The sequence below is a fragment of the Betta splendens genome, chromosome 2 (genome assembly GCF_900634795.4).
Source record: "Betta splendens chromosome 2, fBetSpl5.4, whole genome shotgun sequence".
NCBI lineage: Eukaryota > Metazoa > Chordata > Actinopteri > Anabantiformes > Osphronemidae > Betta > Betta splendens.
In genome coordinates, this window is record NC_040882.2 from 6,285,023 (window position 1) to 6,309,343 (window position 24,321).

General features: G+C 42.1%; 2 protein-coding genes and 1 long non-coding RNA gene across 18 annotated transcripts in view; 2 read left to right on the forward strand and 1 right to left on the reverse strand.

Annotated features, from left to right (window-relative positions):
• The window catches only part of LOC114851105 (NACHT, LRR and PYD domains-containing protein 12-like), a 166,759-nt gene extending 149,769 nt beyond the window's left edge, over window positions 1-16,990 (reverse strand). For 11 of the 13 annotated variants that reach the window (XR_008694067.1, XM_055507079.1, XM_055507085.1 and 8 more), the window contains exons 1-4: window positions 16,854-16,990; window positions 9,522-9,633; window positions 9,301-9,420; window positions 8,530-8,608 (exon numbers count right to left, since the gene is read on the reverse strand). Coding sequence is in view for 10 of the 13 variants with exons in the window: in XM_055507079.1 (XP_055363054.1) it covers window positions 8,530-8,608; window positions 9,301-9,420; window positions 9,522-9,610 (288 nt within the window). In the remaining 3 variants the exon portion in view is untranslated. The remainder of the gene's footprint in view (window positions 1-8,529; window positions 8,609-9,300; window positions 9,421-9,521; window positions 9,634-16,853) is intronic. The other 2 variants (XM_055507086.1, XM_055507087.1) reach the window with 1 other exon arrangement.
• LOC129603848 (uncharacterized) lies at window positions 2,034-3,396 on the forward strand. The gene is made up of 2 exons (XR_008694076.1): window positions 2,034-2,680; window positions 2,777-3,396. It is a non-coding gene; the product is annotated as an uncharacterized LOC129603848 (long non-coding RNA).
• On the forward strand, window positions 16,471-23,538 carry LOC114851097 (chloride intracellular channel protein 5-like). Of its 4 annotated transcripts, none has more exons than XM_029142668.3 (6): window positions 16,471-16,682; window positions 21,486-21,595; window positions 22,306-22,431; window positions 22,507-22,613; window positions 22,697-22,878; window positions 22,954-23,538. In XM_029142668.3, the coding sequence occupies exons 2-6, from the start codon at window positions 21,540-21,542 to the stop codon at window positions 23,116-23,118; spliced, it is 636 nt and encodes a 211-aa protein (XP_028998501.1). In that variant the 5' UTR covers window positions 16,471-16,682; window positions 21,486-21,539; the 3' UTR covers window positions 23,119-23,538. The 4 variants fall into 4 exon arrangements, with proteins under 4 accessions (XP_028998501.1, XP_028998503.1, XP_055363077.1 ...); XM_029142670.2 differs by lacking the exon at window positions 16,471-16,682 and adding an exon at window positions 16,813-16,830; XM_055507102.1 differs by lacking the exon at window positions 16,471-16,682 and adding an exon at window positions 18,017-18,070.
• Window positions 23,539-24,321: the final 783 nt, after the last annotated feature.

A 24,321-nucleotide genomic window follows, 5' to 3' on the forward strand; every position in this document is an offset into this window, starting at 1 on the left:
CCAAGTAGATGCCGTTCCTGTCCCTGTCAGTCTCGGGGTGGCAGTCCCGGCGGACCTCCAGGAGGAGGTCGCGCCCGTCTCAGTCCCCGCGCACCTCCAGGAGGGGGTCGCGCCCGTCGCAGTCCCCGCGGACCTCCAGGAGGGGGTCGCGCCCGTCGCAGTCCCGGCGGACCTCCAGGAGGGGGTCGCGCCCGTCGCAGTCCCGGCGGACCTCCAGGAGGGGGTCGCGCCCGTCGCAGTCCCGGCGGACCTCCAGGAGGGGGTCGCGCCCGTCGCAGTCCCGGCGGACCTCCAGGAGGGGGTCGCGCCCGTCGCAGTCCCGGCGGACCTCCAGGAGGGGGTCGCGCCCGTCATAGTTCTGGCCGTACCTGCATCGGTTCCTGGCGGCCCGGCGCTGACCGCGTTGCCACGTCTGTTCTCGCTTCGGCAGCTGGACTGGTGGCCTTGCCCTCGGCGCTTCCGGCCGTTTGGGTGGTGCTGCCTCCTGCGTCCTGGAGGACGTCGCCGTTCGGGGGGGTCCCCGTGGACGCTGGCCCAGCCCAAGGGCGCTGGGGGTGCCCTCCTGCCTCAGCGGCGGTTGAGCAGGATCTCGCCGCGTCCCCACCCTCCGTGAGGGACTCCCTGGACTCTGTTGTTTTCCTGGTCGGGGACTTTTGTTCTTGTTTTGTGGACATTCAGGTTGGGTTTTCTTGATTATGAGACGTGTTCTTTGTTTTTTTTGGTCGGTCTGTGTTCGGGCGTGAATTCTGTTTGATAGGGGTTCCCGTTTTGCCCTCCCCCGGTCCGCCCTCCGCCCGCCCTGTCTGTGTCCTGTGCGGGTTGTTTTTGGTTCTGTCCCTCCGCCGGTCCTCCCTCCGCCCGCCCTGCTCGGGTTTGTTTTTTTTTTTTTTGTGGTCATCTGGAATCCGCCCTTGGGAGGGGGGTACTGTCACAATCTGGGTTTTGTTTCTCGTTATTTCCTGTTTTATTTTGTAATACTTCCTGTTCAGTTGTCACGTCCCGGTTTTAGAGCCGCCTTTATGTTAAAAGGACTTCCGGCTACGTCACATCACAGCTGTTCCCTGTTAGTACCGGCCCGCATTATCCACACCTGCACTTCATCTGCTATTAGTTCACTTTGTACTTAACCACCACCTTTGTCCTCAGTTCCCCGCCAGATCGTTGTTTGTATGTTACCGTTGTTCCAGTTCATTGACTCTGAGCCTGCCTTATCCCTGCCTGCCACGTCTGTCTGGATTATCTACTGTTACCTGTGTATGACCCCGGACCGTTGTGACCTGAGTTTTTGGATTAAATATCAGTCTGGCCGCATCTCCTTGTCTATCGTCTCATCGCTGTGCATGTGGGTCCGTTCATTGCCGCTCTCTGACACTCATCAGACCAAAGCACAGATTTCCACTGATCTATTGTCCATTACTTGTGTTCTTCAGTCCAAACAAGTCACTTCTGCTATTTGCCTGTCCTTGAAGGCCTGTTCACACAGTCTCCTCTTAACAGTTGTTCTAGAGAGGTGTCTGCTGCTAGAACTCTGTGTCGCATTGACCTGGTCTGTAATCTGAGCTGCTGGTAATTTGCGATTTCTGAAGTTGGTGACTCGAATGAACTCATCCTCCGCAGAGGTGACTCTTGGTCTTCCTTTCCTAAGGCGGCCCGCACGTGAGCCAGTTTCTTTGTAGCGTTTGATGGATTTGTGTTCAAAGTTTTCCCATCCCATTGTTCTCACTGACTGACCTTCATTTCTTAAAGTAATAATGATGGTCACTCTTTTTTCTTTACTTAGCTGCTTTTTTCTTGCAATAATACAAATTCTAACAGTATATTCAGTAGGACTATCAGCTGTGTATCCACCTGACTTCTGCACGACACAACTGATGGTCCCAACCCCATTTATAAGGCAAGAAATCCCACTTATTACCTGACAGGGCACCCCTGTGAAGTGTGTGTGAACCTGTGAAGTGACAACCATTTCAGGGGACAACCTCCTGAAGCTCATCAAGAGAATGCCAAGAGTGTGCAAAGTAGTTGTTGGAAAAATACTGCATTTAATCATTGAAACATACTTTGCTGAAGCCTTGTTAGCTGTGCTATAGCCTTGAAGTTTTCTCCCTTCTGCTCTGCAAGAAATAGGGAGTACCAGTGTGTAGCATCCTTATCTGATGAGCCCAATGCTTGCGTTGTGCAGAGAATATTTCCTACGTACTGTGTGACTATGCACCTCCCAGAATGCAATACATATTATGAGCTGAATCCCTGTCTTCTCTTCAGTGAGAGGAAGTTGCCTTTGCTGTAAACTGCTCACTCCTTGCAAGTAAAATCCTGAAGAAGGTCTCAACTGATTGTGTCTGCTTTATTTAAGATTTACAAAGGGAACTAACAATTTCCCTAACATAATTGGGGGCTCGTCCGGGATCCCAAGATCCTCTCTTTGCCGGGACATTGAGTCGGCGACTGAAGTCTGTGCACAGCCAGGTTTGGAACCTGCAGAAAATCCTGGGAGGTGAATTCCTGCCCAGGTCAGACGTCGGCTGGTGGTCCAACGAGGCGAGGTGACGGGATCCTGAACCAGGGCCAGGACACAGATCAGGCGAGTATGAAAAGAGTAAATCCTAAGGTATCTTAAATTCCGTGATTGGCTCACAAGGTAAAAGAAGACTGGGTCTTCAGAAAGTTCCGTGACGAGGTCACGAGGTAAAAGAGGACCGGGTCCTCATAAGAATTCCGTGAGTGGCTCACGAGGTAAAAGAAGACTGGGTCTTCAGAAAAATTCCGTGACAAGGTCACGAGGTAAAAGAGGACGGGGTCCTCGTAAAATAGATTAATGATAGTTTGTCTGATTGAAGCAGCGGCAGAGTGGAAACCTGACGGTGTCAACGTAAACTCTGTGATCAGTTGAAGTAAATCAGACTATATGAATAAGTGTTATTGTTTGTCGGTCTCTAAGTGAATTTTAACTTCTTAGAGGAAGTCTCAGAGACTTTTTGTGTTGTGTGTCTGATTGAGATCAAAATTGAGAGGTTGGTTTACTGAGACAGCTGTGTCCGCAGGAAACTAGTTCCTGTAGAAGCTTGACACAGTCGATGCTCTCTGTCAACACTGTGACTGATCGTTGATCTCAATCCTCGTAGTGAAGCAAATTAAAGAACACTAAGGGTGAAAACCTTGAAGGTGATTCCAAATACATGTCTAAAAGACATTCTCAGTCGACTATAATAATATATACATAACTTACCATAGTGGAAAAAGAAATTTGGATTTGATGGAAATTTAAAAAAGTAGAATTGTGTAAAAAAATTGATGGATAAAATAACTGTGTTAACTGAAACTGTTTAAAGAAAAAGATGGAGAATATAATTCAAGGGACCAGTTAAAAATTCATGCTATATGCACAACAAGATTTTGAATTCAAAATAAACACTAAAGTGATGTAAAACTATGGAACAAATTAAGTGAAGACATAAAAAATATTAATAAAATGATAGAAACATCATAGAAACTATATAATAGATATAATTTAATAATTGTTTTATATTAATATGAAAAATAACCTATAATAGAACAATAATAATATAATTGATGTGCTTAAATATAAATATAAAGGCATGCGTCAATTAAAATATAGGAAAGAACAAGCTCATTGATTAATTAGATGGAACGTTGTGGAAGTGGTGCACGAATATTAACATTCTGTTATAATTCCATATTGTTAAAATACTTTGTGATGTATGAAACTAACAGTCTATGTTCAGATATTGAAGACAAATCAATGAAATGAAGCAAAAGTGGGTGCGGTGGGTAGCACTGTCGCCTCACAGCAAAAAGGTTCTGGGTCACAGCAAGAAGGTTCTGGGTTCGATTCACAGCAAGAAGGTTCTGGGTTCGATTCCCGGAGGCGGCCCTGGTGCCTTTCTGTGTGGAGTTTGCACGTTCTCCCCGTGTTTGCGTGGGTTCTCTCCGGGTTCTCCGGCTTCCTCCCACAGTCCAAAGACGTGCGTTAGGTTGATTGGCTTCTCTCCATTGCCCGTAGGTGTGAGTGTGTGAGTGAATGGTTGTCTGTCTATGTGTTGCCCTGCGAGCAGTCCCTGCTGGACTGGCGACCCGTCCAGGGTGTACCCTGCCTCTCGCCCGTAGCCAGCTGGGATAGGCTCCAGCACCCCGTGACCCCGCACTAGGGAGTAAGCGGTTAAGAAAATGGATGGATGGATGGATGGATGGATGGATGGATGGATGGATGGATGGATGGATGGATGGATGGATGGATGGATGGATGGATGGATGAAGCAAAAGCAACAATGTTTGCTGTAGACAGTGAAGGATGCTATTGGCACTGACTTATGTGTAAGACTGCATGATTACCCACAAATTACCCAAACCATATTTGTCAAAAAGGAAAACCTGCACATGAGGTTGTTAACAGAGTTTATGATTGGAATCCAAAATAAAAGTGTGAATACAGCTCAATGACGGTGTGAAAGAGAATAGCTCTGAACTGGAAAACCCAGACTGTGCCCACAGCCCACCTTAGAGGAAATCAACAATCAGCAACAGCGTCCTTTAGGTTTGGCAGAGAGACGCAGCCCATACTGCACGGCTGAGGCCACAGACCAGCTGACTGTCCACAGAATGATTCTGCTGGAGCAAAGTGATGGGCGAGAGGCCGATGGGGTTCCAGTACCAGTGTAGATAACACTGAGGAGGGAGGTGAATGCACTGACACACTCCACAATTAAGATACACACGCACGCAGACGCAGACGCACTCACTGATGATGTCACAGCTAACAGCAATGAAGAATGCTTGCTATGCTTAGACTCAGAAATGCTCACAGCTAACTGCAATGAAGAACGCTTGTAACGCTTAGATTCAGAAATGATTTGACAATGTTTTTCAAATGTAGAAAAAAAAACTTTATAAGTCATGTCAGAGACAATATTAGACTAATACACTCAGACCTGATGCAGAACAAGAAATAGCACTCGTCATAGACTCCCTGTTAAGAACTAAGATTGATGACTAAGTGTGATGACTCTCCTTGCGATACTCCCATATTCCCAGTAAAGAAAGCTCCTACTTCCGCTGGCTGGAGGATGGTACAAGACCTTCAAGCTACAAATAAGGCTGTACAACCAAGAGCAGTCGTGGTACCTGATCCCTACATTCTGTTGAATAATTTACACCCAGATAAGCAGATCTTCTCAGTTATAGATATTAGTAATGCCTTTTGTAGCATCCTAGTTCCCCCAGGTTCACAATTTTGGTTTGCGCTTACTTACAAAGCTCAGCAATGCACGTACACCAGGCTACAATAAGGTTATTGTAAAAGCCTGACTAGTTTCTCAGTGTATGCCAGCAAATCTTGCTAAATTTACACCCCCACACAGTAGTCAGATATTACTGTACGTAGATGATGTTCTGGTGGCGTCACAGACTAAAGAATTATGCAGTAAAGATACTGTAGCACTTCTTTCATTTCGGCCAGAGAACAGTCACAAGGTCAGTAAAAACAAACTGCAACTGTTGAAGAAAGAACTTAAATATTTAGAACAAAGTGGACAAAAATTTACCAAAATAGAGTTTTTAAAAGTAGAGAACCTAGACCAGATTTACAGGACAACCCAATACCTGGTTCTGTATTTGACTTTGTGGATGGACCAAGCACAAAGTCTGAAACTAGAAAAACACAAAGTGGCTGTGTGGTTCTGACTGATAGTGAGACCTTGAAAGCAGAACTGCTACCCCCACACTACAGAACACAAGCAGCAGGAATAATTGCACTGACAGAGACATGCAGACTCAGGTCAGATAGTTAACATCTATACTGATAGCAGATATGCACAATGAACTATTCATATATTTACCAGTCAGTGGGAAAATAGAGGCATGATGACATCAACGGGAAAGACTATAATGAAGGTGATTTAATGAAAAATTTGTTAAAAGCGGTACAACTACCTGCAAAAATAGCCATTTGATGCACTGCACTCTCAAAAGTGAAAAAAATAAATAAATAAATGGACTCAAAGGACAAACTGCTGAAAAGTTATTACTATGTTTGACAAGGGGAACCTGTCCTACCAACATCCCTCTATAAAGGAGCAGCAATATTGAGACGTGGGCCTTGCCATGTCTCAACGGGGGGGATGGTATGGATAAAAAACAAACTACTATACTGCTTATGCATTTACAAATTATTCTAAAAAAATGTTGTTCCCGATGCATCACTTGCTCTAAATATAACCCCTAAAGGAATTATTCGACAAACAAGAAGAACATTCCCTATAGCAGAATATCCATTTCATTATTTGCATATTGGATTTTTGTGAATTAACTAGGTGTCAATGTAAAAAGTATCATTTGACAATTATTAACCTTTTTTCCAAATGGGTAAAGGTGTTCCCCACAACTACTAATGATTCACCAGCTGTAGCAAAAACTCTAGTAAAAGATATAATACGATTTGGGTTACCAGATCGAATTTATAGTGAAAACGGACAACACAGATTTTTCCTACCTGCTGCTATCAGACTATATAACCAGAACCGTTAACTTCCTATTGCTACATTAACTCACCTACTGCATCAGTGATTTATGTAATAATCTCCTCTATGCACCATTTGTGAAAATCAGAACAATATTTAAATTTAACAACCCTTCCAATGCCTTCCATATGTCAAAGGTGTTAAAACATTACAAGAAATGTTTTTCTGAAAATGCTTTTCAAGATGTGCCTTGTCCACAGGAGGGACCACTGCAGGTTGGTGACTGGGTGTTCATCAAAGTCATAAAGCGCAAGAACTGGACCCCACCCCGATGGGAGGCCCACACAGAGTGACGCTGACAACACCTACAGCCTGCAAAGTCAATACACAACACACACTGCAAAAGACAACAGGTACAGGCAACTGAGTAGTATTCTCCGTGAGAAAAAACCCAACCGAGGGAGGGGAAAAGTCTGCCTACAAAGGGGGTCAGCAGCATTTAGAGCACTGGTCGTCTCAACGGCAGTGAAGAAACCAGCGGTACCTCTCACTTAGGGGGACATTCTCATAAGGAGATACTATGAGGGGACACTGTCCAGCCACGGGAGTTGTACTAACTGCCCTTGTACTGTTGATTGATGCTAGGCCACTCCCCGACCTCATCAAGGATAAGGAGAGACCTACTGACCAGTATCACACTAATTTGTGGTATTGTTAAATGAAGACAGAGCACTCTTAACTTTACTGGTTCAGTGTGTCTCTTATTATGATGGTCCTGATTTCATGGGGACCCTCCCACAATCTGATATCAACAATGTTTGTAGGCACACAATCTATGGGCATCTTCCACCCAATTGGGTAGGTTGCTGTGCCCCTGTTTATGTTTCAGATGACTCGTACGTGATGACACCACAGCAGCCGACTTCCAAAGGACCAGGCCAGAAAGTGGCACTATCCCTATTTCCAAGGTTGGGGGTAGGAACAAACATGCTAAGAGCTGAAACCATAAACTACTGAATGACTCAACAGGCACTCCGTGACCTACAGCACATATCCAATGTGCAGGCGGCTGACGTAATGAAGGACAAATCCTGGTTGGTTTAGGTCTGGCACATGGACTGACATTATGATGAAGATTTTTGGACCGATTCTACTGATTCTTTTGGTTCTGATGCTGATTGTGTTGTGCGTAATTCCCTGTTTGAGGGCCATGATCATCAGGCTGGTGAATCAAGGCCTTCTCAGGGTGTGCGCAGTCATGCACTCTCGACAAATACACTATACACCTTTAAAGCTTGATAACTGTAAAGTGAACCTCCACGATGTCGACGGAAATGGACGCTAAGCTGTAAATATTGTGTTTCTGTGCTTTTGACCCTACCTCCGATGTTCTAACATTTATTCCATGTTTTATGATGACTGCACTCAAAATCAAAAGACGTTGTGCTGTTCTGATGTATGCATGATTGTTTAATGAATGTTTCAATGTTAAACAGGAGGGAAATGTTGGAAAAATACTGCATTTAATCATTGAAACATACTTTGCTGAAGCCTTGTTAGCTGTGCTATAGCCTTGAAGTTTTCTCCCTTCTGCTCTGCAAGAAATAGGGAGTACCAGTGTGTAGCATCCTTATCTGATGTGCCCAATGCTTGCTTTGTGCAGAGAATATTTCCTACGTACTGTGTGACTATGCACCTCCCAGAATGCAATACATATTATGAGCTGAATCCCTGTCTTCTCTTCAGTGAGAGGAAGTTGCCTTTGCTGTAAACTGCTCCCTCTTTGAGTCCTGAAGAAGGTCTCAACTGATTGTGTCTGCTTTATTTAAGATTTACAAAGGGAACTAACAATTTCCCTAACAGTAGTAATCAAAGCAAAAGGTGGCTACTTTGAAGAAACTAGAATATGACATATTTTCAGTTGGTTTACACTTTTTTATGTATTTAATTTCATGTGTTAATTCATAGTTTTAATGCCCTCAGTGTGAATCTGAAAAACTCTTGAATGAGAGGATGTGTCTAAACCTTTGGTCTGTACTGTACATGTACAGACCATAAGTATGGAGTCCAGTTGTGCTTGGTGCTGCTGGACAGACTGAGCACTGGGAACCTCTGAGCTCTGCTGGTCCACTCTGTGGAGGAACCATGAAGAATGAGTCCACACAGAGACAGACACAAGGTAAAGGTCCATGAAGTGATGTTGGATGTGAGCAGTGAGTCAGAGACTCCCTGTAGTGGTGAAGGTTTACTGTCAGTCAGTTGCTTCAGTCTCAGCTCTGAACAACATATATCTCTGCCTCCCTCACTGAACAAGGCTGAAGTGTTGGAACAAGGAGTCTGCTGGGATCAGACTGGTTGTACTGGGCAGCTCCCAGTGGGAATATGTTGAACTAGGAACATTTAACTACTTCCTACATTCATTCATTGTTGGACCTCGGCTCTGGTATCAACACTGGGGACAAACAGTCGTCTCCACTGCAACAACATCACAACAAGTCTCCAGTAGTAACTTCAATTTACTGCTGCAAGTGAAGAAGCTTCAAGACATTTGACCAAAACCTTCATGTAGAGACGTCAAAAAACAGATTTGATCAGAGATGATCAGCTGCTTCCTTTGACGTCAGCACTTCATTAGAAGAGGAGCAGCCCCTGAGACCCTCTACAGGATCAGAGCTTTAGCTACTGCTGGATGGAGATTTGATCAATTCTCCTTCACATCAACACTTTAAACACAAATCAACCAGATCAAGAAATTGAAACAACACAAATCAGAGATTTGTTTACATCAGATTGTTGAGAATGATTTAAACTAACAACAACTCACTGTGACTCTGACACAGGTTGATCTTTGAAATTAATAAAATGGGTGTTTGACTGGTCACTCTTGAAAGACACACAGCTGGGTCCAGGTCCAGGTTCAGCAGATCTTCGTCTCTTATGGGACCTGATAGAAAAACACTTACGGTGACTCTCACACATTGAGACCTAAATGAGCAATAACAGTAAATCAGTGATGTGTCTGTTATTTGGAGACAGAATCATCACCTCTGAGCTTTGTTCTGGTTCTCATGGTCCCCACACAGACTGGTTTTAGAGGGAGGGGCTCCCTCCTCTCTGTCCTCACACTGGTTCATGCTGCTGGATTCACACTTTCTACCTTTATTTGGAGAAGAAACACAAATCATTCATCTGCACATCAACTTAAATCCATCATCATCATCAGCTGCTTCTTCTGTGGTTCATATCAGTGTCAGCTGACACTCACAGTTGAGTTTGAGGTCTTTGGATTAAACTACTACCAAAACTCCAGTCGTCATGTTTTAGTACTTCAAGGTTATGGTTTTACGACAGAAATATGTCAGAATAAAGAAGAACAACCAGAGGGTCTGTTTGAAAACTTGGAAGCTCGTCTCCTGGCATCTGGGACTTTTCCTGCCTTTGCTTAAATTGAACTGGAAGGATTCTGTCTGTGGGTCACTATCTCTCACAAACACATGTGAGGAGCATCAGAGCTCAGCAGCAACACTCTGTCCAACATGGTTCTAGAATGATTTCAGTATGATTTGACAAATTGTGTTCAAGTGTTTTACAGAACCAACTGAATGAACCGCTTCTATGAGCTTTTTCTAACATAAAGACTGTGATGAAGGTGAACTGGTCACCAGCACTTACTGTAGACAAGGCTTAAACCCAGCAGAGCCTGATTTCCTCGCTCATTGTTTCAGAACCTCAGTGTCCAGCAGCTCACCTATTTATACAGGTGTCCGATTTACATGTCTGTTAAACATCAAACTGTTTTCAGACACTACATGAACAGCTCAGATACTAAGTTTTTTTAAGCAGATCAGTTTCATTTCATTTTTGTCTGTCTGTGACGTGTGGACAGACAAAAATGAAATGAAACCGATCTGCTGTTCATGTAGTATCTGAAAACAGTTTGATGTTTAACACACATGTAAATCGGACACCTATATAAATTATTATTTTTTCTATTGTTAGGTATGAGAATGGAGGGTTCATGGCTTTGGACTGATCACTGAGCGCTGTGTGGACAGTAGGAAGCGCTGTTGCATGGTGTAAATTGTGAAAGGGGAAAGCTATGTACAGGCAGAGACAGCAAGAGACTCAACAAGCTGGTTCAGAAAGGTTCTGGTTCTGTCCTGGGCTGCACACTGGAGTCCATGGAGGAGGTGGTGGACAGAAGGATGCTGTAAACTAACATCCATCATGGAGACCCCTCCACCCCCTGCACCACTGTAGAGGCTCTGAGCAGCTCCTTCAGCACCACACTGTTACACCCTCAGTGCAGGAAGGAGCTACTGCAGGTCATTCCTCCCCACAGTCATGAGACTCTACAATACAGTACTACAGTGACGCACAATTGTCACGACCTTTCCCTTGCTGTTGGCATTATACTGGTATTACTGTTGTTTACTGGTGTTTTTCTTTCAGTAAGATGCTTTCAGGTTGCCAAAAAGTGATTATTAGAGCCAAAAGCGTTTAATCAGACACTCAATTCTGCCTTATTTTAAAAACATTGAGCTCTGCTTTGTTATATTTACAGATGTAATAAATATCCAGTCCATCTGATCTTTGTCTGTTTCTGCCTAAGATCAGTAGAACCAGCAGCACGCTGCCAAAAAGTGAGTGCGAATATCTTTCTGGTTTCAGACTGGTACAAGAAGATGATCAGATGGACTGGGTGTTAACTAAATCTTTAGAACACATTTAAGGTTAAAATGAGGCAAAAATAAGGGTCTCATCAAAACAGAGGCTCGAATCACTTTTTGGCATTGTGAACACAGCATCTTACTGGTTCTACTGGCCTCAGACAAGTACAAGCAGTGATCCAAGGAACTTAAATCTGTTAATTTAACCCAGTAGATGACAATGAAGTTAAAAATGAAGCAAAACAAGTTTCTGATCGAAAGATATTGGCTGTAATCACTTTTTGGCAACATGAAAACAGCATCTTACTGGTTGTACTGATCTCAGACAGGTACAGACATTGATCAAGTGAGCTGAATGCTCATTAAATGGGTTAATATGAACAAGGAGAGCTCCATTGACTTAAAATGACACAGAAATAAGCTTCTTATAAATATAAATTGGCTGTAATCACTTTTTGGCAACGTGAAGACAGCATCCTGGTTGAACTGGTCTCAAACAGTAGAAAGTGATAGGATGTACTGGATGCTCATTAAATCTGTTAACCCAGCAGAGCTCCATGAAATTAAAATAAGGGAGAAAGTAGCTTTCAATAAACAGATATTGGCTTTAATCACTTTGTGGCAACATAAAACCAGCATCTTGCTGGTTCTATTGGTCTTAAGCAGATCTGCAGGTATTAAATGTGGTGAAATAACTCGGTGGTCACTCGTGCAGTTTCAATCAGACACAAAATGTAAAAGAAACATGTTGCAGCAATATTGAGTCGTAGATCTGAGTCCTAGCGTCATGTCATAGAGTTAGTCACAATTGCTGTGAAGAGAATTACGATGATTATTTCGGTTGTTTCGACAAAATCTAAAAGACGTGACATCACTACAACCACTGAAAAACATGTAGCGGATTATATTTACAAGTAATGGCTGTTTGAAACCTAAATATGCAGCGGTAGTCTTACACAAACCGAGCTAAACGCCTTAACGAGGAGTTGCGCTCTCTCGCATGTGGCAAACGATTTCTGGCAGACAGTCACTTTGTGGCACGACAACGACAGTAAAATTCTGGCAGACAGACACAATACCGGTGACCCAGCAGCACACAGGCCTGTCTGATACTAGTCACTAATATATATTGCTTCCGAATGCGCCGCGTCAGCACCTTGGTTGCACTGCGTGAAGAGTGTGTTACGTCCTTTTGGCCTGTAGGTGGCGATTGACTCCCACTTTTGGTCCTAAAACAGCATAGTTGACTATGTCATATAGCCTCTAGAACAACCAATGACAGGTCTTGGGTGGCCTAGTGGTTAAGATGCATGGCTGCAAAACTTTTTGTCAGGGGTTCAAGTCTGAGTGAAAGCAGTCTTTTAATTTTAATTATTGGAAAAACAGCGTCTTATCATCATCATGTGACTCAAGAGATGACAACCTTGTATTACTTAGTGCACGTACGGGCTACAATTTTCTTTACGTTTTATTCTTCTTTAATGCACCACACGGGAAGACAGTACGGCACATTTACACTTTTTTCTTTACGCCGCTCTTACCCAACGCGTGTCACCTTTTTCCTGTCCCCCGTCAACAAGGGCAGGTAGGAACTAATGTTAATTACAGATAAAATCACAGTAGCTGAAATGCCACGTTTGCCAAACATAAAATAAAAAAAAAAGGAATACTAACTAAGGTTACAGTACTACAATTTAAAAAAGTGAATAAGGATGATCTAGACCAGAGGTCTGCCACCGGTAACACCCACGTTTCCAATGAAAAAAACACACTGGGAGACACGGAGGGCGGCAATATTAATCATTTGATAACATTCAACATTTGTTTTTTAATCCAAAGAAGACATATAAGTCAGGGCTCAGGTTTAACATTTTATATTTTATTGACAGAGCAACCCGTGCGGCATCACCAGTCAATCTGGAAACGCATTCATTGGTTAGGACACTTTAGGTGTGTGAACTGGGGAGGAGACAGCAGCAGCAACTGAAGAGCGACTGAGTTGATGTCTTCCCCGCTGACAGACGCATTCATTTGATAATGCACTTACCTTGGCTGACAATTCAGTTGAAAAACACACTGAATCTTTATCAAACCGTCCTTGAATAACATCTATTAACTGCAGTTTCTTCCTTGATTATCCATGATTATTATGGAAGAAGCGCAAATTATCGCCAGTCCAAATTGTGCAATTAATACTGTGTTTACAATAAAGGTAATAAATAATAATAATAGTATTTTCAAATTAAAATGCACTGCATATTTTAAACGAATGTCGAAGTACTACAAATAAATTAGACCAGAAAGCTGCGATAAATAAATACGAGAGTAAACACATGTAGAACAAACTACTTGCTGCATTAATGAGTCTTAGACCTGCAGCTGATCACGCCGCCCGATGCTGCCCAATCTCCCACAGAGCTTTGTCCCGGAGCTGAGGTATTCCTCACCTGCTGATCAAGTAGTAGCAACACATTAGCATGGCTATGCGCCTCTACGAAGAAGGGGGAAGGGATGTGAAGTTTGCCTATGCGACTGTGAGCAAACATGAGACAAAACAAAGTTTGGTCGAACTCAGATCCAAGTCATCTGAGTACAAAGCACATCACATACCATTCGATCTCGTGTTTCATTCGAGCAGTCTGGAGCTCTCTGCTAAGACTGCTGCCCCATGACCCATCCACGGATGAGCTTCGATTAAAAATTAAAAGCAGAGGTTTTTGTTTTTCGTTTTTCTCTAAACAAAAAAACAGTTTTAAATCCAATTCCGTGTGTTTTTGTTAAAAATATTTTTGCGGTGCTTTTATTCAAATCTGTTTGCCGCCCATAGCAAGAGACTTGAGAAAGCCGGTGAAGGTGGATGGATCGGAAATGAAAGTTTTGAAATGTACACAGGCCGAACAAGTGATTTCAGCCACTCAGTTACAATGACACGCACAGTCAAAACAAATTCTTGCTACATCTAGTGCGCCACTGCCTAGTTCCTCTCGTAGCCTGCATTTGCACATCCATACATTTGTGTATTGGTCACGCTCTGTCTGGACACATGACTCAGAAACACGTCACGTGTTTGTGGAAAGGTTTGATGTCTCCACCAAATTATAAGCAGAGGTAACGAGAGAACAACTTTTTTTTTTTTCTGTTTGTCTTTAAACAAAAAAAAACATCAACTCCAATTCCGTGTTTTTTTGTATCAAACAAACATTTTTGCCTGTTTTATTGGTTTGTAAGGCGGTGCTTTGATTAAAATCCGTTTGCCGCTCATCGCAAGAGAGGCGAAAACACCGGTGAAAGTGGCTGGATGGACGGATGGGAAATCAAAATGTTAAAACGTACACGGGCTTGATTGATCTCAGCCACTCAGTTACAATGACACGCACAGTCAAAACAAGTCAAACTGCAGTTCTGCAGACACAGATTAAATGCGTACGAACAAACATGTTGCTGTAATGCGTCGCTGTTGATCTGTTGAGTTCTGGCGTCCTGTCAAAGTTACGATCGACAACTGCTGTAAAACAAATTCCTATGATTATTACGGTTATTTACATAAAATCTACGACTATTGAAAAACATTCATTAACAAGTTGTGGAAGTTTAAAATCTAAATAAGCGTCTGTAGTCGCAGATGGACTGTGCTCTACGTCTTTACTTGGCCATGCCCATTCAAATTATATTAATTAAACCGCGACGCATAATCATGGTATTATGTGAAGTCAATATGTTGTATCAGATGTTAGAGCGGTGGGTGTGTACATATTCTTAAGATACGCCTGCTATTTAAAGATACGAAAAAGCTGAGGAGAATGAAAACAAGAACATCTTGCTGTTGTGGCGCAGGTCTGTTCTAAACGACACAGAACAATTATAACTTTGCAGTGAACAGAAAATAACTAAGCCATCAACAAGTTGTTGCTCTTCACACTCCCCACGTTTGAGCACACATCAGATACTTAATAGTAAAAACTTAATAGTAAAATAGGTCTGGTGTAATATATGTGTGACAGGTAGAAATGAACAGTTGGACCTCAGTTGTGCTGTAGTGCTTTGGAGGCTTCTGATCAATGCTGCGCCACCTGTTGGTTAAAACGAGACTAACGTCCTGATTTTTTTCAGCCGGCTGCAGGATTAAAAATCTTTAGTCAGCGACCCACCTGCTGCACCGTGGCAAGGCAACGGTACTGCAGTGAGAACGCTAGTCACTTTGAATTATTATTATTATCATTATTATTATTATTTATTTTTAAATTTTATGATTATACAGGACCACAAAATCAACATGTTGATATATGTTCGAAAGTACTGATTTACTGTACAAACACACTTTACATTACACATACATATACACAATAAAACTACACACTGTTCACAGTTCATGCAATGCATATGATGCATTGCATGAACTACATGAACATAATGCATAAGTCTTTATTTAAACGTTTAATTAATGAAACTGGATATTGAATCAACACTTTTTAATAATGCATTTCCACTTGAAGAATGCATTTACAAAATGCATATTGAATTGTCAATTGCAAAATGCATTGCCATTTGAATAAAGACTACTGTACAAAAAACGAAATGCATTTTTTTAAATTTTTTTATTTATACATTTAATTAATAAAACTGAGATTGTGAATTGTATTTTGAGTCTGAAAAACTTCCATACAGGCAACGTTCAAACAGCGTCAGACTGATTGTAGTTAAACAATCAAAATTGTTTACATAGATCCTGTAGTGACGGAGAAGCCAAGGTGCTGCACCGTGGTCAAGTTAGTTTGACGTTGGGCACCCAACAGACATTCGACGGAAAGTACCTCGTGTTCGCTTCGCGGTCACGAAACCGCTCGGCACATGACTTGACTTAGGGACCGTCGATAAATTATTTGGATTTTCACGAAATTAATTATTCAATAGCGTCCAAACCATATGACCTACTGGTTCAAAACCTTCTCCAAAATGTGTGTCTACATCTTCTTCACATGGCACAGCCATTGTGAAGCTCCAAAAACATTTTGGAGCAGGCTTTGAACTAGTAGGTCATATGGTATGGATGGTATTGAAATATTACAGTAATATTTATACTAAAATATTTCAGAAAAATATGCAACATCACTATTTCCATATAGAAATGGCTGTGCCTTGTGAAGAAGATGTAGACACACATTTCGGAGCAGGTTTTGGACCAGTAGGTCATATGGTTTGGACGCTATTTAAAAATTAATTTCTTGAAAATCAAAATAATTTATCGACGGTCCCTAAGTCAACGTCTTCATGTATGGAGCGTTCTCGTTCTGTGTCCTCGTAGCGAACACAAAACACGGATCGCTTGTTCAAACACGGACCGCTTGTCTGGAGGTACTTTCGATCGAATGTCTGTTGAAGGTCCAACGTCAAACCAACTTCAACGCGGTACGTGACGCTTCCTGCTTCAAACAACTGAACGACGAGCGTCACCAGTTAACATAGCCGCTGGAAAGCTCAGAACACCGACAGGAAAGCAGAAAAGCACCACATCTCTGGACCTCAGTCAGTCTGAGCGGTCAGTACCATCGACTGTGAGTTCAGAACCAGAACCAGGACAAATAATAATAATAACAACTCCTCACATCCGCTTCTGGTCAGTGTTAGTTTGACGGAAGTGGATCGTGTCTCTTCTTCCTCTACATTAACAAACAGACTCAGTAACAGTAATGTTGTTAAACTCACTCACCTCCTTTTTTCTTCTTCTTCTTGGTGTTTATTTAACTTTTGTTCCTTCTGCTCTATTTTCTCACAATGGAGTGTGAACTCGACGACACTTTTGGTATTCGCGCCTGTACCTGTATCGTGTGAAGAATGAAACCTCTCTGCAGGAAACTGAGTGAGTTTCCAGGAACTAATTCTTAATGTGTGACGCAGCACGTAAACAGTGAATGTTATATAAAACCCGTTAAAGCCTCCAGCTGATCTGTTGGAGCCAGTAACATGTTTACGTTTTTCATCTCCTGATGTCTTTACTGCTTAAAGTGCACAGTGCTGTTCCTAGATGCATTGATAGAAATTAATTGAGTTGATTCCAGCTTGTATTTGTGGTATTCTCTACTGACCCGTGGGGCCGACTAAGCAGCTACAGGTTCAATGTCTTTGTCTCCAAGGTATTTAATTATTGAGACGTACACAAGGATTTGAGCAAAGATGCAACATATTTCTAGATTTGTGTTGATTATACTTTTAACTATGGAAAAGTAAAATTGATTTGCTCCCATCTAAGAATTACACTTTGGAGCAAGGTTAAATTTTTAAAAATCATGGGTTCTCATGTTTTTGACTTGTCTAGATAAAAAGTTAAAATATTGATCAGTGTTTAATCAAAGTTAAAGATTTTACTGAATTTATGCATGTGCTCTGAGGAAGAGCAAAACAATTAGCTGTAAAGTATTGGAGTAATGTCATAAGTAGGATTTTTTTCAGTGTAGTCCACCTGTGAGCAGCTACATGACAGTAGCTACCTCCTGTTTTCGGTTTGCCAGAATCTCTTTGAGGCCGACCGATAGTCCTCCTCCTGGGCCACCTGGGATGTACCAGTCTCACAGGTTAACATGACTGTGTAATTATTGACTTGTATAATTTATCAAATGGCTGTAATATAATATATGTGGGAAAAGTAACTGCTAAAAAAATTGACGAAAGAAAATGTGGCTGTGATACCTCTGAATCTGAATTGTACTAAATTAAAATAACCTGACACCTGACAAAGTTTGTCCCAGAACAGAGGAACAAACACACAGCTGTGAAGTTACTGGTTCCTCCACTTAACCGTGGAATATAACATGACTGACTTCAAAGCCAAGTCCTTCAATCATCATCAGCAGCAGCAGTCAGATGAGCTGAGGATGAAGCCAGTGTGTCATGAGGGATACATCCATTATCCCACTGATAACTGAGCAGGTTAGAAAGCACCAATAGAATGATTCCACTGGTCCACACATGCTCTCATACGTAGCAGGTACCAACTGTGGGAGGAAGAACAGAAGAACCAGCACAGACTCATGGGTGGAGAAGAGATTAAATTGTACTGGTGAAAGATGGATTCATGTGTGTGGGGAAGTTGAGGCCCAGTCTGTGGTCATGTAGTGTCACTGCTTTCAGCTGCCAGCAGAGGACGCCACATGCACAACAGCTGAAGCTGTTTGCAGTGAGGAGGAAGTGAGTCCTGATGAAACTCTGACAACACAGACAGAAAGGCCAAGAGCCAAGTCAGTGCAGATAATGACTGACAGCTCACATCATGTGACGTTACACAAAATGCTGCTAAGGCTTTAAGACAACAAACATGAAGCTGAAGTTATTTTACAACAACCTACATGATTGTGCGGCACCCAGTGGGAAGTGTTTTGCCAGAAGTGGGGCTTGAACCTAGAACCCTCTTATTCCCAAGTCAGTGATCCACCTACTGAGCTACATCTGCACAAGAATCACCAGGAAGATGAAACCTTTCTCAGTGTGAAGAGAACCAAGCGTGAAGATCATTTATTTAGTGAGTTTATATCCTATTATTTGAGCCATCTACATGTACAGTACGTGGTTCAAACACACAAACAACTTTGTCCTTAAGCCAATTGGTGTGTGTGTGTGTGTGTGTGTGTGTGTGTGTGTGTGTGTGTGTGTGTGTGTGTGTGTGTGTGTGTGTGTGTGTGTGTGTGTGTGTGTGTGTGTGTGTGTGTCTTTATTGGAGGGAGCTACTCTGCTTCTAAATATAAGTTAGGTTGAACTGAGCAGAATGTTGTGACTCAGTGGTGGTACAGTATGGAAGAGGAGATGGTTCGCATGAACATGTGATTTCCCATGTGTGTGTCTGCTGCTTGGTAAACTTCCTGGAAAATGTGTTTCTCTGGTTATCTATAGTCTACTACACTGATCTGATTATCTGGTAATCACAAACCGAGGTCCTCACACGCAACATGCTCACGTCCACGTTGTCTAATATGTGGCGTAACACTGGAATCTGTCATAACCTGGACTTTTATTTTGCCACTTCCTGTTTCATTTTCATGCATTTCCAGTTTTGTCCTGTCATGTTTAGTTTAGCTTTACTTTTTTGTCACTGATTTTATAGTCATAGTAATCAGTCGTAATATTTAGTCTCTAGTACTCACCATGTCTAGTTGCCAGATCGTTGTATATGTGTTCCTCGTGTAACCTAGTGTCATCAATTACTAGCTTATAAATGATGAAAAAGTGAAGCTGCTGATTTCTCATAAGCAAACCAAAGCTGCTTTATCTGTATTAGATTTTTGATTTTCCATGTCAATGAAATTATTAAAGGACTATTCAGCAGTGGCTTAAAATGCGTGTAGTGAACTAGTTACTACTGTGTTTATAGTATATGGAACCAACACACAATAAACTACACTGCCTGTTAATTATCCATTTTATGATCTCTGGGTTTTCTTGAGAATCAAATGAAATGCAGCATGTTCCCTCAGCATCGCTGCTGTTCCTGCACTGAGTCCAGTCAGGAAACGTTCCTCTGAAACACCAGTCACACTTGATCGTGGTGAGACGCTGAAACCAGCTGTGTAGAACTCAGTGCTGTGGTTCTCCATTAGCCTGGACGGTGTGAGGAGGACACGGTGAGTCCTGGTGAGTCACAGTCACCTGCTTGTGTCCGTCCCTCCTCCACTCTCTCCCCCTGGGGGTTATTTTTGCTGTCATGTCAGGCCCCACGGCTCAGACCACGTGTACACACTGAACCACACACCCTCCGCCTGGTTCCACCCGTCCTCAGCTGACACTGTGGGACCGAGCGGACCTCACCAAAGGAAAGTGGAGTGGATTCTGCTGTAAACTGAGACGAACAACAGGCTCACAGACAAACACATTTACACAGTGGGGGAAACAAACACACAGAGAAAGCTTGTTTTACTTCAGCATGACGGACACCGCGGCCGAGGACGACAAGGACCCTGATATTGAGCTTTTTGTGAAGGTGTGTGTTTTGGAATGTGGACACTTCTCTCCACCTTTCTCCGTCTTGTCCAGTGTTTGACCTCTGATCTTTATTTTTGACTGGCTCCACTATTAGTAACATTTCTATAACATTATCTGTGTGTTTATGCTGAAGAGTGGCTCCTTTCAGCATGTCCATGCCTTGTTGTTGTTGTTGTGCTGATCTTCCATGTGTTAACCTGACACCCACGTGTGTTGACAATCTCTCTCTTTCTCTCTCCCACTGAATTATTACTGGGGTTGATTCAGTGTTTGGAGCAGCTGTAAACGCTTATGAAGAGATCATAGTATCTGTATGGGCCTTCACCACATTTATCCAAAAAGAATATTTGTTAATTTATCAAACAAAATAAAGAAGAACTAGAATAACAGGGAACAATTTTAATTAGCATGTGACCACTCGTAACAGTGTTTTCTGTGTTCTGATTGAAAATGTGTTGAGTAGATAAGATAAGATATAAGATATGACTTCATTGATCCCACAATGAGGAAATTATTGTGTTTCAGCAGCAATAGAACAGTACAGAGACAGGCAAAAAAACAGAATTAATGAGGAAAGCCTGCACAGCTTTCTGTCTGGTACTGCTCTATATGCCGAGCTGTTGCCTGCAAGAAGGTGCAGCGCAGAGATCATGCATTTACCTTCATTTGCAGAAGCTCAAATATTTTGATTAGCAAATTTAACAATTTTTTTTCAAATGATGCTAAAAATGTAACGAGAATAGGACTGGACACTATTCCACTATGTGGATGATTATTTAAAAAATAATGATGTGTCCATAATAGTAATTTTACAGGTCATCCTTAGCATCTAGAGACACATGCTACACTGTTTTCTTGCATACTGTAAAGTACTTTTTTGTAATTTTTAAGAAATTGTATAAACCTGCAAAGTCCATAAGATAATTAAATAAATCATAAAAATCTGATCATCATAATTTTTCTCACCAATGTTTTATGTGCGACGGGCAGGTGTCACTGTGTAATACAGTATAGGGATATGATTTCTAGCTAAAACACGCTGCTACATAGGAACCAAAAGTCCACACAGGCAGTGAGGCGACTAATGGAGGCCGTGTAGATTATTCATGTTGAACTGGGTGTCTGATTACAGTGTCCCGTTGCTGCTTTGTGTGCGTGTGTGTGTGCAAACTATGTTATCATAAGCCAGTTTTAGACTTTTATAAATTAAACAATAGCTCGAATTCACAAAGTAAAAAACACTGTGAGAGTGTGATGTGGTTAAATGAATGTGTTCATCTGAATCAGTCAACATACTGTTCATTTATTCTGCCAGTCGATTCCTGAACCACTAACTGTCCTTCACTTCTTATTGTTGTCTATGTATTGACAGGCTGGGAGCGATGGAGAGAGCATCGGAAACTGTCCGTTCTCACAGCGCCTCTTCATGATCCTCTGGCTGAAAGGCGTCGTCTTTAATGTCACCACAGTAGATCTCAAAAGGTAACGATAACAAACAAACTGAAACTCCCTTCAAACATCACCCAGAAGATACCTTAACTCCATAGATGAACTACAGTAAATCACAACAATGTCAAAAGATCCCATAGACCTGTTAAATAAATGAAATAAGTAAAGTTAATGTCATCATTAAAGTAAAACACAGATATGTTTTAAATTTGATTAGATGTCACATTGTGAGAGACGCATACAACACATCATTAGTGAGGTATACAGTGGGTCTTTGCAGTTACGCTGATATGTTTAAGTTGCCTGGATTTATAATATGATCGTAACCAATTGAGGCATGTGAAGCTGCTTTTGTCTGTTTTTTTCTTTTGTAGATATTTATTCATTTTTTATTTTTACTAAATGACCAAGTATCTTATTTAGTTACATTAACTAGCGACACCTACTGGTAAAGATGAACAAATGCTATCATGTGAATCTATAAAACTGAGATGTTCCACCATCTGCATCCAATAAGGATTCTAGAATGTATTCGTCTGCAGTTTGTTTTTTTCTCTATTATACAGTAGCTGATGTTTTTAAAGAGTCTAATGTCATCTAGAGCTCTATAGAAGGTTGCAGTTCAAATTCAACACAGATATCTAGAGTTAGAAAATAGTACAGTTGCTAATGGATCATGTATTATTCAATTTGCTATCATACATGTGATACTAGCATCCCTGATAACTGTCTCTACACATTAGGAAACCAGCTGACCTTCACAACCTGGCCCCAGGAACACACCCACCCTTCCTCACCTTCCAAAGGGAAGTCCTCACAGATGTCAACAAGATAGAGGAGTACCTAGAGGAGATGCTGACTCCACCAAAGTACGCCTGTCACACAAACACGGTAAAAAACAGAGCAAGCAGCCTTCTGATGTAAATGTACGGGCTATTCCCCAGGTACCCCAAACTGGCAGCAAGGAACCATGAGTCCAACACGGCAGGAAACGACATATTCGCCAAGTTCTCAGCATATGTGAAAAACACAAGACCAGATCAAAATCGGGGTAAATACATTACTGTATATATAGAAGTATAGTTGAGTATGTTTTTCAGCTTTGATGGTTTTTCTGTCCTCTGTGGCTTTCAGCATTAGAGAAGAGTTTAAACAGAGCCCTGGCCAAGCTGGATCGGTATCTGCTGAGTCCACTGCCGGATGAGGTTCAGTCAGGGCACCACAGCGGTGACGGCGAATCCACCCGTAAATACCTGGATGGGGATGAACTGACATTAGCTGACTGCAACCTTCTTCCCAAACTTCACGTTGTTAAGGTACATCAGCATGTTTGGGGTTATTTTGGTCTGGTCTGTCTTCAGAGTGGCGCAACAATCATTTCTTTTTGGCAGGTGGTGGCAAAGAAATACAGAAACTACGACATCCCGTCTGACTTCAGGGGGGTGTGGCGGTATCTTGGCAGCGCTTATGGCCGTGATGAGTTCACCAACACGTGTGCATCTGATGCGGAAATCGAGCTGGCCTACAGGGACGTGGCCAAGAGACTGGGAAAGTGAACGCATCACAATCACATTCACTATTGTGCCTTTCTCTCTTCTTTTGTACTTGTTTCATTTTATTAGTGTACCAAAAACTACCATAAAGGCAAACGCAAAACCTATTAACTTGTGATGGTGCTTTAACATACTGTAATCTGTAAACAGGCCACACAGCATTAAGTCCTTCACACACAGGAGATATAAGTGCAGTAAAGATAATGAATCAGTTTTAAAAAGTGCATCATCACTCTGAGGTCTCTGTAGCTGCACTTACATCAACATACAAACAAATGGATGCTAATTGTGCTATTTGTAGATTAATAAATATTGTATTATCAGCCTATGATCACTATAAACCCGTCCAACCCTTTAGTTACAGTATGTGTCTTTCATCCAGGCTGGAGTCAAAGAGTTCAATAAAACCTTTATTAAACCTTTTATACACCTTTAACCCTCAGGATTCAGAGTCTACGTATAAATCAATTCAAGATTCAAGTTACACAGAAGAAAATAGGTTTTCGTACTTTAAAAGGAGTCGAACAAGAAATCCCTCCTCTTGCCCAAAAGACAATTGGGATGAGATCCAGCAGAATTGTTTGTAATGAACAGCATCATATTCAAAGGTGAAAAGATCATCACTCCAGGGTCACCAGGCAGAAATCCTTTCATGCTTTCACGCAAGCCAACTGTGCACAGAAAGGTGCAAACAGGGAGCCTGTGAAATCCTGCTGTCGCCTGGGATGAACAAGCACCATGACTAGAACAATGGCCAGTCACAAGATTCCACAGAGGCCATGGCAAGTGGCTGTCTCAGGCGTATTGACCTAAAACAATGGGAACTTTATGGTCACTGTTGCAGATACTATAGCTAAGATTTGACTAACCTTCCAGCACCTGGGGATTCACTCCTACAGTACCACCACAAGTTCACATAACCCACCGAGGAAAGGAATCAGCCAGATCACCTCCTGAAGCATCAAATTACCTCTGCTAACAGCTTCAGATCACCAGCCCAGCTGATGATATAAGTTCAGTCGTCCTGACCATGAACAGGTCCAGCCTGTCAATCACAACATGATGCATGATTTATTTTGCATTTATCATTGTATTTTTAGTCATTTGACATTTTGTCTTTACTTACGAAGTGTTTGCTTAATGACATAATACAACATGGTAATCAGAGTGCAATGATAGAAAACACACTACGTTAATCCCAGTTCT

Bases quoted from the DNA above. Each gene is read 5' to 3' on its own strand.
- LOC114851097 (XM_029142666.3), top strand. From the start codon at position 20,055: ATGACGGACACCGCGGCCGAGGACGACAAGGACCCTGATATTGAGCTT. The intron at 20,112-21,485 runs GTGTGTGTTTTG...ATGTATTGACAG, and splicing joins ATATTGAGCTTTTTGTGAAG to GCTGGGAGCGATGGAGAGAG. The intron at 22,879-22,953 runs GTACATCAGCAT...TCTTTTTGGCAG, and splicing joins CCAAACTTCACGTTGTTAAG to GTGGTGGCAAAGAAATACAG.